Source organism: Cygnus atratus, chromosome 10, assembly GCF_013377495.2.
Source record: "Cygnus atratus isolate AKBS03 ecotype Queensland, Australia chromosome 10, CAtr_DNAZoo_HiC_assembly, whole genome shotgun sequence".
NCBI classification, from domain to species: domain Eukaryota; kingdom Metazoa; phylum Chordata; class Aves; order Anseriformes; family Anatidae; genus Cygnus; species Cygnus atratus.
Window position 1 is genome coordinate 5,588,548 of NC_066371.1, and position 16,314 is coordinate 5,604,861.

Here is a 16,314-nt window from a genome sequence, read left to right on the forward strand (position 1 = left end):
TTTATTACACAGTAGGGTTGAACACAAGAGGAAACCATTTTACAAATCTGAAAGTTAAGGTCACCCTGAGAAGAAAAGGACACTTAAGATGACTAGAAAAAGTCTGCTTTCTCAAGAAACCGAGATTCAAAGTTTACTCTTTTCACGGTGTCTTTTATAAAGCTTTAGGATCCCAAGTGTAAAACCAGGGGCTGTTTTGATGTGCAAATAGTTCGAAGCTGTACAGCGGACAGGCATTTAGACACCCGCATCTAACCAGTGCTATAGATTAGCTTCCAGTCTCTTAATTCATTCCTGACTATGAAGCTTTTTGATAGTGGGTTTTTATAATATAACCTAGTATTAGGGATGAACTCTCTAAAACATATTATTGAACTCTTCTAATAGTTTTTAATAGTTTTCCCATTTTCTTATTCTATTTACAAATATATATTTTAAAATCTGTTATGTGTATTTCAGTCACACTGAACACCATTAAGTTTTGGTTCATAATTCAGACTTCAAGGAGTAGGAAAACTTGCTCAGTAGCATTTTCTTAGGGCTTGTTAATAAAGTTAATGAATTATTTTTCTATTAGGCTGTCTTATCTTAGCTAATACTGCTTGCTTGTTTGAGCTGTAGCAAATCAGGACAACATCGATTTTCTTTAAGAGATGAATAATGAAAGATCTAAATTCTTAAATATGTAGATAAAGATAAGTGACTTAATTAAAAAATTATCAGTGGAAGGTAGTAAGATGAGTTAACTGTTTTAATTTGTTTTACATGTCAATATGCTGTAACATAACCTGGAGCATTACATAAAATCCATTTCTGATATACTGTAATTTTTAGTATGGTTTCATTGTGTCTTCTGTGAATTATTCTTTTGCAAATTGCTCGTGTATTGTGAATGTTAAATCCTTGGAACTATCTGTTCCAGCGTTAGCTTGCATAGGCCTTGCCTCTGCAGATATTTAATGTCCAATGCAATGCATCCTGATGAAAATAGTCCTACTCTGATCAATAGTAATATTTACAGGCTTTGCCTTCAGTGGTGGAAGGTAGGTTATGATTGTTTTTCCAGTGACTGGCAAATTCTTCTCTTTGATCACATGCTATGAATACCAGAACCTGGCTCAAACTCTTGTGATTTTTTGACTAGCTTTACAAATTACTCGTGATGAAAAAGGGAAGTCTCAGGGCCTCCGTCTTTCATCCAATGTTTCTTCTGGTGTCATGTACCTCTTGTCAGTGCAGAATCCTGTTGCTGCAATGGGGTGACCGGCTCTGTAGTGCAGAATAAGGGCGTTTGTGAGGTTTTCAGTGTGTGCCAGACTGGTTGGGTGCTCTCATGGGCATGATAACTCTGTGTGGCCACTGCTCCCAGAGGAGTTGTTAGAAGGAGCTGCTCTCTTAAGACATGGTAGCTGAACTCATTAAAGGAGCAGATAAATAGATAAATGACCTTCTCTATTGCAAACATTTTTTCCCCCCCCTCACATAATACAGCATGCACCCACAAAAATTGCACGGGTGGATTCCCCAGTGGAATAATGATGTGCATAGCACTGTGCCTTGAATAAGACTTTCACAATTCTCATGCTTAAATTCTAAGTGACTCCCAAGTCATGCCGCTTTTCAAGCTTGAGGATCCTGCTTTTCAGAATATATTTTCTCAAATCTCAGTGCAGCTACAAATACACCATATGACAAGCATGGCTGAGCTTCTGCTTCAGGTCCTTGGGTCATTGCCTCTCTGTTGCAATTGCATTGTCCAACAGTTGTTTTGAAATTTAGTTATTCCTGTATTTTCTAGAGAGCTCTGTTAGCTTCCTAGCATGAGACGTTAGATGGTTCACAAGATTTTCATATTTTGCCTTCTCCTACAGCCTTGGCTGCTCTCTTTGAAGAAACGTAGTTGGATAATGGGAAGGAGGGGTGTGCTGTGGGTAGGCCATGCTTATAATGGGAAGGGATTGGACAGTGCCTTAAAATGAAGGTATTGGTGCATAGGACACGAGCTGAGAAGTCTCTTGGGATGTCTTTGTCTAGGAGCATCCATGGGATGACTTGACAACACAGTGGGTGATTTGGTCCTTGGCAGACAAATCTTTCTCCGAGGTTGTTACCCAGCAGCTCCCTGCCAAACTGTGAAGAGTTGAGCATAGACTGGTGCTTCAGGCTTTGCTTTGCTTTATCTTGTTTTACTCATTTTGTCTTGCTTCAGCTTTGATTAAACATAAAACTCGTGTCAATGAAATGAGTAGCAAACACCTGCCACATTATGGATTTTGCTACGTTAGGAACTACGAATGGAAGCCCGTGTTTCTCATTCAGAAGAGAGAGACTGCCAGGATCAAAGATGTAAATAAGAGCCAAGGAAAATTAATTGCAAACCTGTCAAGTCTGGTCTGGCTTTATTTTTATTACAAGGTGCTCAGCAGATCTTTCTTGGAGATGTTTTAAAAAAAATAATCCTGCTACTTGTGTGAATTCAGCTGAAACTTACCCAGTCACGGCAGATGTACTCTTATTGGTCTTTCTGTACCAGGGGAGCAATGCTGGGATTTTTTCTGTTCATCCTGATCTCTTTTTTTTTTTTTTTTTCCTATGCTGTGCAACATATAGACACGGGGTATGGTAGTGGTTCCGCAGCTGGGACATGGATGTCAGAAGATGGGTGGTCTCTGGTGGAGGAGACCTTCAAGGGGTCCTGGTGCTTAGTCCAGGCTTGAGTGCTGTATGCAGAGAGCTCAGCTAGCCCAGCACAGATCCAAGCACGGAGCAACAATGACGATGCTGAACCCCAGTCTGCTGTCCCCTCGGTACAACACTCATGCTTCTAGCCTGAATGCTGACACAGAGCATGCAGACCTTGGCTCTCCATGCGATAGACAGCCTGCTCTTCATCTCCACATTGTGCATCTTTGCTGGAGGAGGATGCGCTGTCATCGGCTGACCTATTTGACCCTAAATCCTTCTGAATGGAAAACAGGAAGCTTCAGAAGCTATTACTTTCCAGTTAGAGTGACTATCACAGGGATATTCCATTATTAAATTTGAAATTTTTCATACTCTCAGAGATCAGATGTTGAGGCCCTCAGGTTCAAAAGGCAGTAGATTATTCATGTGATACTGCTCTTTGCAGGTAATAAGTTGGATGGTGGTACTGCGAGCAGAGAAATAATGAGGAAGTCCTGTACGCTTGAGTCAAATTAAGAAGGACAAAATCATGGCTTAAGAACACAACTGTTTTTGGCTTGAGTGCAAAAAATAATTTAAAATGATAAACCACACCCCCACTGGACATTTACTCTGTTTTAAGCAGTAGTGTCTGTATATGAAGTGAGTAATGCTGCTTTTCTGCTATAAAGATGCTATAAACCTCTTCATACTCACAAACACCTCGTAAAAATTAAACAATTTGAATGAAGCTGAACAGAACTATGCAAGTATTTATCCTATTTGCTCAAAGCCATCAGCTTAATCGTGGTTGTGCTAATCGTGGCCAAGAAGCTTGTCATTTGCAAGAAAGGGGTTTCACACGGAGAGGGGGAAAAGTAAATCTAGTAAGTGATTTTCTAGATCTTATTATTTTTTTCCTCCATTAGTGGTTCTGTTTTGCATCTAATTAGTAATCAGTGTTAAAGTGAAAGGCTTACGAAATTCCTACTATGGTCCCTGAGATGTAGTGCATTTTTAATAACTGCAGATTTTCATCTAAAACAGCCCTGTGACTATCCTTGCTTTCTTTCAGGTTGTGTGGTTGCCTTACGTATTGCCAGGCTATGGAAATCCTTTGTGCAATAATCTGAAAAATTTGATTCATGATGTAACCATTCCACGGGACTCTTTAAAAATGTATCTCATCGTGCAGGAAATTCAGATGGGAACGGTTAAAGTGAGAGAGTTTCACTTTTGTGTTTCAGTTCATCAATCTTTAAAGAGACACTAGTAGGTCAAATGGGTCTAACACTGATCGATTTACAAGAAGAATCCCTTTTTAAAGTGAATCACAATTCATCTCCAATAGGAAATTGAAAAAATAAAATAAAATGCAGTCACTGTGGTCCTGGTTGGGGAGTATTTAATTAGCTCAGTCCCTCACACACTTTAGTTGGTCGTCCCTTAAAATCCATGAGCCAGTCTGATCTGCTTTTTACAGTCCGTTACATTTTTGTTCAGGTAGCCCTTACTAGATTTGAGAATTATTTTTGACTCATGCCTACCATCAAGAAGGGCATCTTTTCTTGGGTTTGAGGACGGGTTTCCTGCAATATAACAATAAAGCATGTCTGTCTCCCAGTCTTCCTACCAAGGGCTGCTTGCTTCTTAACTGTAACTTAGGAAAATGTAAGACTTTGGTCACCACCCCATCACCACCTGGCAAATATCTGTTGAAAACTTGTCTTGGGATCTAGTGAAGCACTCATGAACTTGTCTTCCTGTAAGGACAGCTGCATTTGAGCTACACCCAGTGTGCTGGTGTAAGGGTGCATTTGGCAGAAAGGTTGAAGTAAAGGAGGCATGCTGAGGGTATATTGTCATGGGATTATTGGAGGGGAAAGCTGCTGGAAAGTTGCTGTGACAAGGTGTGTGAGTCAATCAGTGCTCACCACAGGCTGAGATAAAGCTTTGGACAAAGCTTGCTGAGTCAGTCTTTGTGAAAAATATACATAGGGTTCTGGTTTTTCTTTCCCATCTCTCTGGCAAACGGTATCTCATGCTAAATAAGTGAAATAAACGTGCTACCTAAGTGTTTTGTGTGTGTGTGTGTCTGTGAGTCTTGAGATTTTATTCATGAAGTCTCACTTCATGGATAAAAATAATTAGAGGAAATTTTTCTTTTCTCTTTTCTAATTATTCTAAGAGAGTTAATAGCTCTCCAGTGGTGATGAAAAATTGATTAAAAGCTGATTGTTGTCTACCCTGAAACTAAACAAACAGTCAACGATTTATTACTTTCAGCAGATCTCGCATTTTTAAGGCAATCATAATCATGGGAAAGTGAGGGGATCTCATACTTCTTTTCCAACCCTGAGCATTTCAAAGCATAAGCAAAATTACGCCACTTACCCTCCTCCCAGCTCCTCCCATCAATCACACAGTTATGTGATCATGAGGTGGCTTGTGCATGAGTGAAGGGGCAATACAGAAACAAAAATCCATCCTAGGCAGATTGGGAACTGAAAACCTTAAGGTTCAGCCTTCTCTGAGCTCTGTGAAAACTGTCTTTCTTTTTTCAAGAAAGGAGAAAGTTTCTAGCTTCATCCCTGAAGAGGACATGCTGTTACTCATTCAAAGTCTGGCTGTGGTCTCACTCCAGTCGGGGTAGCTGGTTGAGCCTCCTGTATGGAAACATGCTGTTCCCTCGGCTGTGACAGGTACCAGAAGGAGGACCCTGCTTCTGTCTCTCCTCTGTCACTTCAGGTGCTCGAGAGGTAGACACCATGCTGACACCCTTCTCTTACTGCTTCTGAAAAGCAGTACCAGCTTGCTGCGGCTGCTGCAACCCTGTCTCAGCAGTGATAAGGAGGAGTCTAAAACTGTTCTCCTTTTGAGGTGTGCTCCTTTTTCAGAGCTCTATCTGGCTTCCTCGTGCCTGTGAAAGGATGAAAACAGCCACCAGTAGATGATTAACCTCCTTTAAATGGGGAGACCTTCTTTCGCTATTGATCAGTGCATGAACTCCAGCGGGGTTTCTTTCCCTGCCTGCCAGCCCTTCTCCTGATGCTCTCACACGCTGCTGCCAAGCAGGTGAGCCTCCCAGAGGAGCACGAAGAGCTGCTATGTAAACAAGAAATAGGGCTGAGGAGGGACGGAGAAGGAGGCCTGAAGGATTGGGCTGGAAGGGGAAGAGACAACGGCAATCATTTCTGGGGGAGGAGGAAGCAGAATGTAAATAATGGGACTTGTGAAATTCTCTTATGTCAGGGCATGCAGCAACAGGTACTGCTGGAAATGAAAATACCTGGGAGAGAGTTCATTACCTGCTGTATTCATATTGATACAGGGATTTTTTTCTGGTTACAAGGGGAAAGACAAGGGCATGTAGGGAAAGGTAGGGTCACTCCATGTATATGCCAGTGATCTGCTGGGGAAACTAACCCAGTTAGGGCATGCTGCTTACACATCAAAAGTGATTCCTCTTTCTGAGGTCTTTCCACTTTCAAAATTTGCAATGTAATATTGATTCCAGTGCCACAGGACCAATGGCTCAGGAGATAACTAACAGATATCTGCTCATTCTTCTTTTTGACTTAGTAGTAGGCTCTTGTCAGGATGCAGAAAACCTTATGAGACTCCTGGTACCTGAAGAGCACAATACAAATGGGTACAGCTACCACCAGGTCTCTCAAACTCAATGAGAATTAAGCCCAGCTGTGCTGTGCCCATACAGTGATGGTGGTGCTCCAGTTAGCTCCAAACAGCAGATACTTCTCCAGGATACAAGAAGAAGGTGCAGTCAGTGTTGGAATAGAAGGTGTTACCCCCAGCTCCGACAGAGCTGTGTACAGTGGGGATGCCCTCTGTGATGGTCAGTACTTCCATCCAGCATGGTGCTGCCAAGCCAGAGTAAGGTAAATACAAACTTTGAGACTGGTTCTGAACATGCTTTTGTTTATTTAACTAGGACAAAGATTGAACAAGATTGGGTTCTTCTTTAAAATGCAATTGTTTTATTGATCTAGTTCCAAATCTTCGTGCCATACAAAAGCTTTGCTGGCATATTAGCAATGTTTTGTCTCTATCACTGAATTACAGAAAATGAGGAACGATATTAATTAATTAATTTACACTAACAGTTCCTGAATTGACAGGTCAGGTACCTGGATCTGGAATTTTCCTATTCAGTAGAGGAAGTAATGATTTTTTAAAATAATTTGAGGAGCAGGATTTGATAAGAAAACATTTTCTAATACCAAGTAAAAAGATTGCCCAGGGGTACTGCAGTCAAGTGACAATAAAAGATCTAGAAGCTGGCTTATAGCTCTCCTTGGTCTGTGCTTTTCCCCTCCAATCCAAGTTTTGTTCTTCACTATTGCCATAAGAGATTCTGTATGCTGGCAGAATCTCCAACCAATCTCAAGCTGACTGTGCTATCTTTGTACAAAAATAGGAATATTAAAAATGCTGCCTTTCAGTTTGCTGGTAGTTATCCTGTGCACTACCCTGTGACTGAGAGCGCAAACAGAAATAGCACAGCACAAGATATTTTGCTATTGGCTTGTGTAGTTGATAACACAGGTGCTAAAAATGTGCGTTCAGTCCATAATTACACTTCTGGAAATTTAGTACTGTATTTATGAAATGCTTTTCATTAGAATCTTTTAACAATTAGCTAATGAGTCCCAAGTGGAACAATTATCCCATATACCCAGACAGTTGGGATTCTTCATCAGCCAATGTGCATCCACTGCTCATAAAGCATGTTTGCGCTCTAAGAGCAAATCGAGCTGTTCTGTGCTTTTCTCTTGGAGGAGAGTTTCATGAACTGAAATGAAAGCAGAGATCAGATTACACTGGTGACACAGAAATGGACAGACCCTGTCAGTGTCATGCCTGGTGGGGACTTGGGGGGAAGCTTGAGGAGACGTGCTGTAACTATTTACCATGAGTGAGGTGTTTTAGAGAACAGGAAGATAAAATAATACTCTAATGCAGTAGAATTGCAAAGAACTAGATTTAGTTGCATAGATCTTCTCAGACTCAGAGGTCTGCATGGAAAAATCAAATAGATGTAGGTGTTTTTAGTTTCTTTCTGCCACTATTTTCCTCCAATAACTTCTGACAGATGTATGCTTGATGACTGTCTGCGGTCAGGGTTCTGAGGCGTAAAGGGAACATAGTCCCCGTACAGCCCCTGAGCATCATGTAATCCCACCCTATGCATGCAGAAGGGAGCTTTGGCAATCCTGTAGGTGTTAAAGTGGTAATTTAAAACAACTCCAGTGCAGCAGACTCCGTGAGTCCTTTGAGCAGCTTGTCCCACTCATTTCCCACACTTAGATAGAAAGTTTCCCCCCATGCACACACTAAACTATCTTTGCAACTGATAACAATTTTTTATGGTATTTGCAATAGCTACAGAGAAACACTTCTTTAAATCACACTCTTCTATAAAGCAGACCTCTTTGAGGAGACAGTTGTTATGTCTCTAATAAACACTTTCTTCAGCAAACGAACACAGCTACTTCAAATTTTCTTCACTGATCATGCTTTCTGAATCTTTTAATTGCCATGCAGTTTCCTTGGGGTTGCCTCTTGTTCTTAATTTGAATGGTGACTTACAGCTGATGATCATCTGCTTCTTGCATGTGAGCTGTGGCCTGGCTGCACAGCAAGGCAGAAAGCAGGCAGGTCTGGGACCCAGTGTCTTATCCAGAGACACAAACGGACATGGGGTCCCTTTCTCAATTCTATCCCTTGTCCATGTGAACTCTGCAAAAACACCAGACAGCCCACCTGGGTCCATGGTGAGTGATTTGCTCTGTAGCTATGGATCTGTTATCTTTTACTTCTATGGGAGAAGTGAATCAAATTCCTACATCAATCCAGGGTATGTGAAACAGCGTCTTTACTGCTTGAGATAATCTGTGCAACCACTTTACTGCTTTGCTACCTGGTAGGCAAAGTTTATAGTAGGGGAAAATGCATATTTGCTTTGTCTGAAATGTTCTGCTGAGAGATTTATTTCAAAGACCTGTTTCTCTGTGTTTCTCAGTGTGCTGCCTGCTTTACAAGAGTACTGCTCTGCTCCTCGGAGGTCAGCTGGGAGTGGAGCAGGGCACTGCCTCCACTCTGCCTCCTCTTTGAACAGGGTTGAGGCAATTCCTGTGCTTTCTTGAATGCAGCAACTGCAATTCTTCCCATCTCTTAAGTAGGCCATACACCAGGGGGTGGGAAAGATTTTGAGCTGTTTCACAGGCTGCAGTGAGGGCCTGAAAGAACCTGGATAATCACAACGAAAAATTCTCTCTGATAAATGTAGTTGAAAGGGTTGAAACTCTGGGCTGTAATGAGGCGATATCCTGTGTTTGCTGTCCAAGTTGGGAAGTCTGTGCAACCTTAAAAATGAAACCTTGATAAAAATACTTACCACTTCACGTGTTTACTTTGGCAGCAGCGTTCTTTGTAGGCTGGTGATGAATAATAAATAATGCTATATGGAGAAAAGGGTATATTCTGTCTTTGCTTTACAGCTATAATAGCTGTACTTTAGTTTCTGAGTAGTCCTGTTGGTCTCGGCAGAATTTTTCCTGAAGGAAAGATGTTGGCTCAGTTTGAGATGAGAGAGCAGGTTCTAAAATGTTTTTCCTAAAAATTCAATTTCTAAATGAGATTCTATCTCATTTATATGATCTTCTCATACACAGAGAGCATACTTTTCGACTGCAAGTGAGTAGTTATTCATGCCAGTATAACTTGTCTGCTAGTTATACTTGCCATGTAAATACAATTGAAAACTGTGTTCTGGGGATCACAGGTGCTCAAGTTAATGTACTTGAAAAAGTTACTGCTCCCCTGCCTGGAAGAGACCTGAACTAGGCCCTGTAGTTTGCACTGCATCAGATTCTAAGTAGACACCTGACTAGTTCTGCCTCAGCAGAGGTGGCAGCGGCTGTGATTTCAAGCTCCTCCTCACACTCTGTGAACTTGAGAGCTTCTAGAAGTCCTCTAGTTCTCACCCTCCATCCCTTGCTTGAATTTGTTTTCTGATTCTGCATGCTACTGTTACTGCTTCTGTGTGCCCTGAGCTCTACCAGATTAAATTTGAAGACTACAAACTCCCACTTAAAAATGTGTCTAAGAATGCTTTCCAGCAGAGGATCCACACAACTCAACTTCTTACTCTCTAGAATTAACTGGGGAAGAGTACACCTTTCAAGATGGAGAACTAGGGAGTCCTTGGCACGTTTTTACAATCCTCCCATGTTGTTCTCTTAACATGTCCACAATGTATGGGAGGTTTATCTCACCTCTAAAGGAGATAGTGAAGACACATACCCTAGAGAGAGCTCCGAATGCTGATGAAGACAGACACATCTCACCTAGACATATGGCACACAGGATGTCTGTGTGGCTGGCCCCACTGCTGGTGGGGTCAATAGCTCATGCTATGTGGATATAACAGCAGTTCAGTACTCTCTTCTTATGAAACCACGAGTTTTATTTCCTTTAGATCTCACAGTACTGTTTTATTTTCCTCCCTGCCTCCCTCAGTTACTGTTAAGTCAGGATTTGAAACGTTCCTGTGGAAAGTGCTGACTTGTGGTGACAGACTGAGGGGCCACCAGCAGAGGCTGATGTCATAAATGGAATGTGATGTCATAAAAATGCACTTCAGAAATTGCAAGTGAAGCCTGTTAGGAGCCTGATGATGTCTGAGAGGTGCTGGGAACTGCCACTGTCTCCCAGGGAATTTTACATGCCTGGCTTTCTTAAAAGTGAGTAAGCATACCTGCAGTTTGGTGCCCCCTCGACTAGCTAATCTTCTTATTGTCTGAAGAGCCTTTTCACTTCAGTTTGCTTTATGCTAAGGAGCTTGATGTGATCAGGGCTCCCTCAGTGATACCCGCAGGGAAGAAAATGCAGCAGAAAAGTTGATGTTGTCTCTGGGAGTGAAGGATACAGCAACTGGTCCCAATAAAAGTTTTGCTTTCCTGCACTGTGACAGTGATCTCATGTTACTATGTGCATAGCTTTGTGTCCATTGTCAGTTTGCCTGGTGTAGCTGTTAATGTGAGTAAGGATGGGCAGAACTGAGACCTTTAAGAACCAGACTTGTCCCCGTGTGGTGCACCAGCTGGAAAGAGGAGGTGAATGGTACATTACGTATAATCTGGAAAGTTTGTTACCTCTGTTCGTGGTATTAATGAGGGCCATCTATGGTTACTTTACCTTCTTATGTTCACTTCAGAAAACTTGACGCTGAGAAATCAGCAGCAATGCAAAGAAGAGCTATGTGATGGTTTTAATAGTGCAAAACTTCCAAGGAGAGGCTTCTTGCATCTAACTTATGTGAAGTTTGCTCAGTGAGGGCTTGACCTCGGGCTGCAAGTGCTGTGTATGGACAGCAGTACCTCATAGCAGAGGAGAAGGAAAAAAAGGCCTAACGAAATCAGGTGCCTGGAAGCAGAAGCTGTACAAATTCAGATTAGGAATAAGGTGCAGTGTTTAGAGTGAGGTTAATTAACTGTTGGAATAACCGGGCTGTGGTGAATTTACTGCCACTTGAAATCTTCAGATCAAGCCGAACTCACTGGTGGCTGTGACCTGAAGAATTATTTCCCTGTGGAAAAATTTCTGGGGGCTCGTAGAGGACCTGGGGGAGAGAGGAGCAGCCTGTGGGGCAGCCCTCGGCCCCCTGTCTCCTCACGCAGTGGACAGCAGCGTGGCTCCAGAGGGGAGGGTGACCGGAGGAATGCGGTGACAGCAGCGTGCTAGTATGATTAATGACAAAATTTAATTTGCATGGACAGCTCATTCTCGCACAAAGGAGTGCTTGCAGATGAGAGGCTTTGCAGCAGCCTTGGAGGAATCCCTCGGAGGGCTCAGCAGGGGACAACGAGCTGGCTGCCACGGAGCACTGGGTGCAGGATGTCCGGGTGGGCTTTAATGAGATTTCTGAGTCGTGACAGAACTGGACGTGCCCCACAGCTCCCCGCTGGATTCTGTGGCAGGCCGGGGCCGGCTGAGCCGCCGAGGGGCCGCCAGAGGGCAGCAGCACCACACGGCAGAGCCGCTGCCCGCCCGCGTCGCCCCTCAGCGCAGGGCGGCGCCGCCATGTCCCCGCCGCCATGGGCGCCGACTTCCCCTGAGGGGAGCCGCCTGCCCCCGGGCCCGGGGGAGCAAAGTGTTTCTGTGGGGTAGATGGGTGGTCAGTGCCCACCCCGTCTGTAGTCGCTTAGCCCCACAACCGACGCTCTGTGTGAGGGAGCTGATGGTGACAGGTGGAAATTGACAAGGAGGCGTTTTTTTTTTTTTTTTCTCGATTTCGTCTTTATTTCCCCTCCGACTCGAGCAACAGTGCTTTTAAATTAAACAAACGGATTATTTTTTCTCTTCTAAGAAACTGAAGGACACCAGAGTTTAACAGGGATGGCAGGGGGTTCAAGCTCTGTGGCTGGTGCCTTGCCCCGTGAAATGTGTGGTGCATACATCTGCTTCCTTCTTAGCTGTGATTTTACAGAAAAAGTCTTTTAAGGGATGTGCTATCTTTGGTTTAAACGAGGAATTACTGAGAATGGAGAAATTAAGGCCTTTTAAATATTTAATGGATGGAGATCCTCTAAATTATTTAATAGCTTATTGTAAGAGATGGCTTAAAATGCTTTGGTAATTTATCCTTTACAGAAAGTAGCTGTAAGAAGTATTTTACAACGTGTAAATATTGGTAGGAAATAGTACCTACTTTAAAATGCTATCTTATTCCATCTGCCAAAGGAATTATATAGCGCCCATGCGATTTCCAAATAACTTGAGGCTTTTATTGTAGCTGCTCCTGAAATGCTTCTCTGGCGTAGGACAATGCTATTTATACCCCTTTTACTGGAGTGTGGGGCCACAGAGACAGGCTGCAGTCCCTTAGTCCCAGAACATACATGGCCATTGCAATTTCCTTTGGATACCAGATCCCAGAAACTTAGTTTGGGTGTGCAGATGACCTAAATGCTCACCCAGGAGAGCTGAAGCAGGGACTGGAGTGACTGACGTGCAAAGCAGGAGCTGTTCATGGCCAGCCCATGTGTAAATGCTGCGAGCATGGGGCCCTTCTTGCACCCTTCCTCCTTCCCTTCATTTTTAGAGCTTGGGTAGAGATGGTGGTGGGGGTTCCACTGTCTCCTGGCTAGAGCTCGCGGTATAAAAACAACCTCTTTCTTTCTGAGGTCGCTTTCCATGGGTAACTTCTGTTCAAATCCTTCCTGAGTAAATTTACCCTGCTCCGCTGAGGTCAAGGACTTCATCCACAAAACACGGGTTGTTTTCAGACGTGTTGGCGCCTCTTGGGAGGCGATGCTGATCTTTATTGTTTTAAAGCTGCTTGCAGGGTTTGGCTGCAGGTGGCCAGCGGGAGGGTGGGTTGCTGCCCTCGCAGGCCCCGCTGCCCCAGCAGAGCTCTTGGTGCAGCAGGTCAGGAGTGATTCGCTTGTTTGTGCACTCTGCAAATAAGCAGCTCTTCTTTCCAAAGCAGCGCTATGCCCTGAAACGATGCCGGGGCCGGCATTAAAACCACTGGTCACAAAACACGCACAAAAGATGGTTTCGTCGTGAGAAGCCTGGAATTCCTTTCACTGTTATTAACCAGGCGAGACTCTCATTTCTGTTCTGTTCTCCATGTTTTATTGAAATGAAACAGCTGTATCTCAGACTCAGAATTGCACTGTAACAGTTTGCCTTACAGTTCCCTTAAACAACCTCATTCTCTTAAGAAACATTGCTGCCTGCAAGGCATCAGAAAGCCCCAAGATATGCTGGTGGCAGTATTATCTGGCTTTTATGCTGTATCCATTTAATCAGAATGAGTTAGAATAATCAATGCTTCTTTGTCTTTAACCAGTGTTTAACATGCGTTTCCAGAATAGGTTACACTAAAGTTAGTGTTTACCTGTAGGTGCATCTAAAGTTTTTTTTTGTCCGTCTCTCTAATAAAAGTTATGGAACAAAGAAACCCCCAAACCCAATTTAGTTTATTGAAATACTGATTTCTACAAGAGCACTGTAAGAATATATTTGTCTATCTGCCCTATTATGAAAGGGATAAAAATGTGCTGCACAACCACTTCAGTCATTTGGTACTATATTGAAAAGCTTGTTTGCTTTTTTTTTCCTCTATAAATCTTTTCAGGCACAGTGATTTTTTTGTTAATATTACGTGTAAAAGAGCTAATAATAAGAGGCTTAATATTGGATGGTAGTGCTTTGTCTTAAGACATCTCTTTATTCACAGTTTGTTTTGGTTATAAGTGCTGTGTTACAATTTTGGCTCATTCTGCAACTCTATATTGGAAAATGAAGACAGTAAAATGTGATTAATTATAGATTGTTGGCCTGGTACTTCTTTAATTCCATCAATTACTCTGGTTTCTCATGGTGTCCTGAACAGAAAGGAACTGTGTGTGTGAAGCCAGGGGCTTTCCTGTCCTAAGCTCCTGAAAGGTGTCTTCTAACCTGCCTTTATGACCCCAGAGATGCTTTGCCCTCCAATGTGATAGTGTAACTTTCTTAAAAGCAAATTTCTAATTGATCAAAGGAAGAGTGAAACGAAAAGAGTGGCAGGAGAAGATGAGAAAAGGTTATTGTGATCCCTCTGTCAGTGAAGACCACATTATTATTACTCTCACAAATTGCACTGTGTCATGTTTTCAATAGCAGAAGGTCAAGTTGAGCCCAGGGATAGAAGTGAGAGAACAAATATAAACAATAAAAGCAAAGAGACTCGAATGCCTATGAAATGGAGTGTTTGAGCTCATTATTCTGTGGAACGTGCGTCAGTACTGCTGCAAAACTGTCTCCACGTAGCGACTTGGAAATGTAGCTTCTGGGTACAGGTGGGCTTGGCATGAGATGTGATGCTGGGAGCCAAAAGCATCAGAGGGAGCCATAATACATTGACACAGACACAATCCTACAGATGCAGCCCTACAGACCCTCTGCTCCCGAGGTAGCTGGATTCCTTGGCCAGATCTTTATGAAGACAGTGAAGGATTTCACCCTGTCTTTAATAACCTCTCATTCAATTTGTCGGAGGTTTCAAGTAATCATGTGGAAATCTGTTTGCACTGTGGTGGTGTCTCTTCTAGGTCTAACAGTTTCCACAGCATTTGTGTGGAGGCACGTGGCTGTAAGGACACAGTAAGCAGTGTGCGTTTTGTTTGTAATTTCCAGTGGAGTAAACTCTGCTTTTAGTTAATATAGTGATATTTCAGAGCTGTCTTATCACTGTTTCTCTGTGTTCCTGGAAACAAGTGAAAAGAGCAGTGTGACTGCTGCCTTTTGCCTTGGATTGTACTGTAGATGGCAGTGTGAAACAATGATTTTGATAACGAAGATCTATTTCACAGCATCATTCTAGACATTAATTGCAGTGTAATATGGCTTTCTTTGTAGGTCCCCAAAGTGAAGGAAAAAATTCTGAAATGCAGAAAGGCTTATTTGCAGCCGCAAATGGGAATCTGGAATAACTATGAAAAACACACTGAAATAATTGTGTTTGACTGGAACAAAATTCTTGCAAAGTCCCCAAGGTAAGAACACTTTTTATCTTTCAAATGACACTGAAGATTTGCTGTTCTGGTTAGCAACAATATCCACTTTAATCCAACAGAGAATGAAGGCTTGACATTTCTGAGAGTGGCAGCCCACTGAAGCTGAAGGGCCCAGCACCCCTTGTTGCACCTGTCTGCCAAACTTCATTTTCTCTGTCTTTTTAAAGATCCCCCTGTATTTCTTTATACTAGTAGGCTGAAGACTTGTGTCCTGTCTACCTGCAATACAGACTGAAGTCTGCAAGTGTTATATCATTTTAATGACACTGGTTGGTTTTAGCAGCCTTTCACTTTGGATATATCTGTGTGTTTCTAGTGATGTATTTATTCCTGGGTTTGAATATAGTTACAAAGGGCTAGGGTTACCTTGTTAACCTGATTAAACATGGTTTCCTATTCCCTATCTGACATTAGGGTCATGGCTTCAAAGGAGTCAGATTTTCATAATCTGGAAAACTTTTGAGATGATGTCAGCATACATTTCCAGTGAGACCAGGCTTGCTCCTGTACCGGGAATGATGGGAGCACCTGGGTTCACTTACGTGCTGAAATAGGAGTTGTTGAGCTGCCAGTGCATGATTTGGGGCCAAATACCTGTCCCTTTCATCAACTCACACCAGAAATGGTATGCTGAGAATTTCTGATCTCTGGAATTTAATTCCAAGGATTAAATCCTGCTTTCACACCTCAGGACACCTGAAGGAAGGTCACTGTCTTTGTTATGTTACTACACAGTGACACCAGAGCTGGGCTGTCCACTGATACCTGGATCAGATTCCTGTATTTGTGTTTAGTGCAACTGAGGGATAGTATTGCAAAATGGGCAAATCATGACTTCCTGTTTAGTGGTAACTGGTGCATGAGGTGTAAGGTGTCACTATTCTCGTGAAGGAAGAAAGAAAATTAAGGTTAAATTCAGCTGTCTCCTCAAGAAAATGATGTTACCTTGGGAAGATTTGGGTGACTAACTTCTGAAAGTCAAAGCCTATTGGGCTGTTGACTTAGACTAAGATAAACAGCAATAACAACATTTGTGCTGGTTTCACAGTGACTCAATCCCGTT

At 42.7% G+C, this 16,314-nt stretch overlaps 1 protein-coding gene across 1 annotated transcript in view; it reads left to right on the forward strand.

Annotated features, from left to right (window-relative positions):
• Positions 1-16,314, forward strand: part of TAFA4 (TAFA chemokine like family member 4) — an 82,380-nt gene that overhangs the window by 20,645 nt on the left and 45,421 nt on the right. The window contains exon 2 of the mRNA XM_035546990.2: positions 15,094-15,230. Within this exon, the coding sequence (XP_035402883.1) occupies positions 15,151-15,230 (80 nt within the window). The 5' untranslated portion in view covers positions 15,094-15,150. The remainder of the gene's footprint in view (positions 1-15,093; positions 15,231-16,314) is intronic.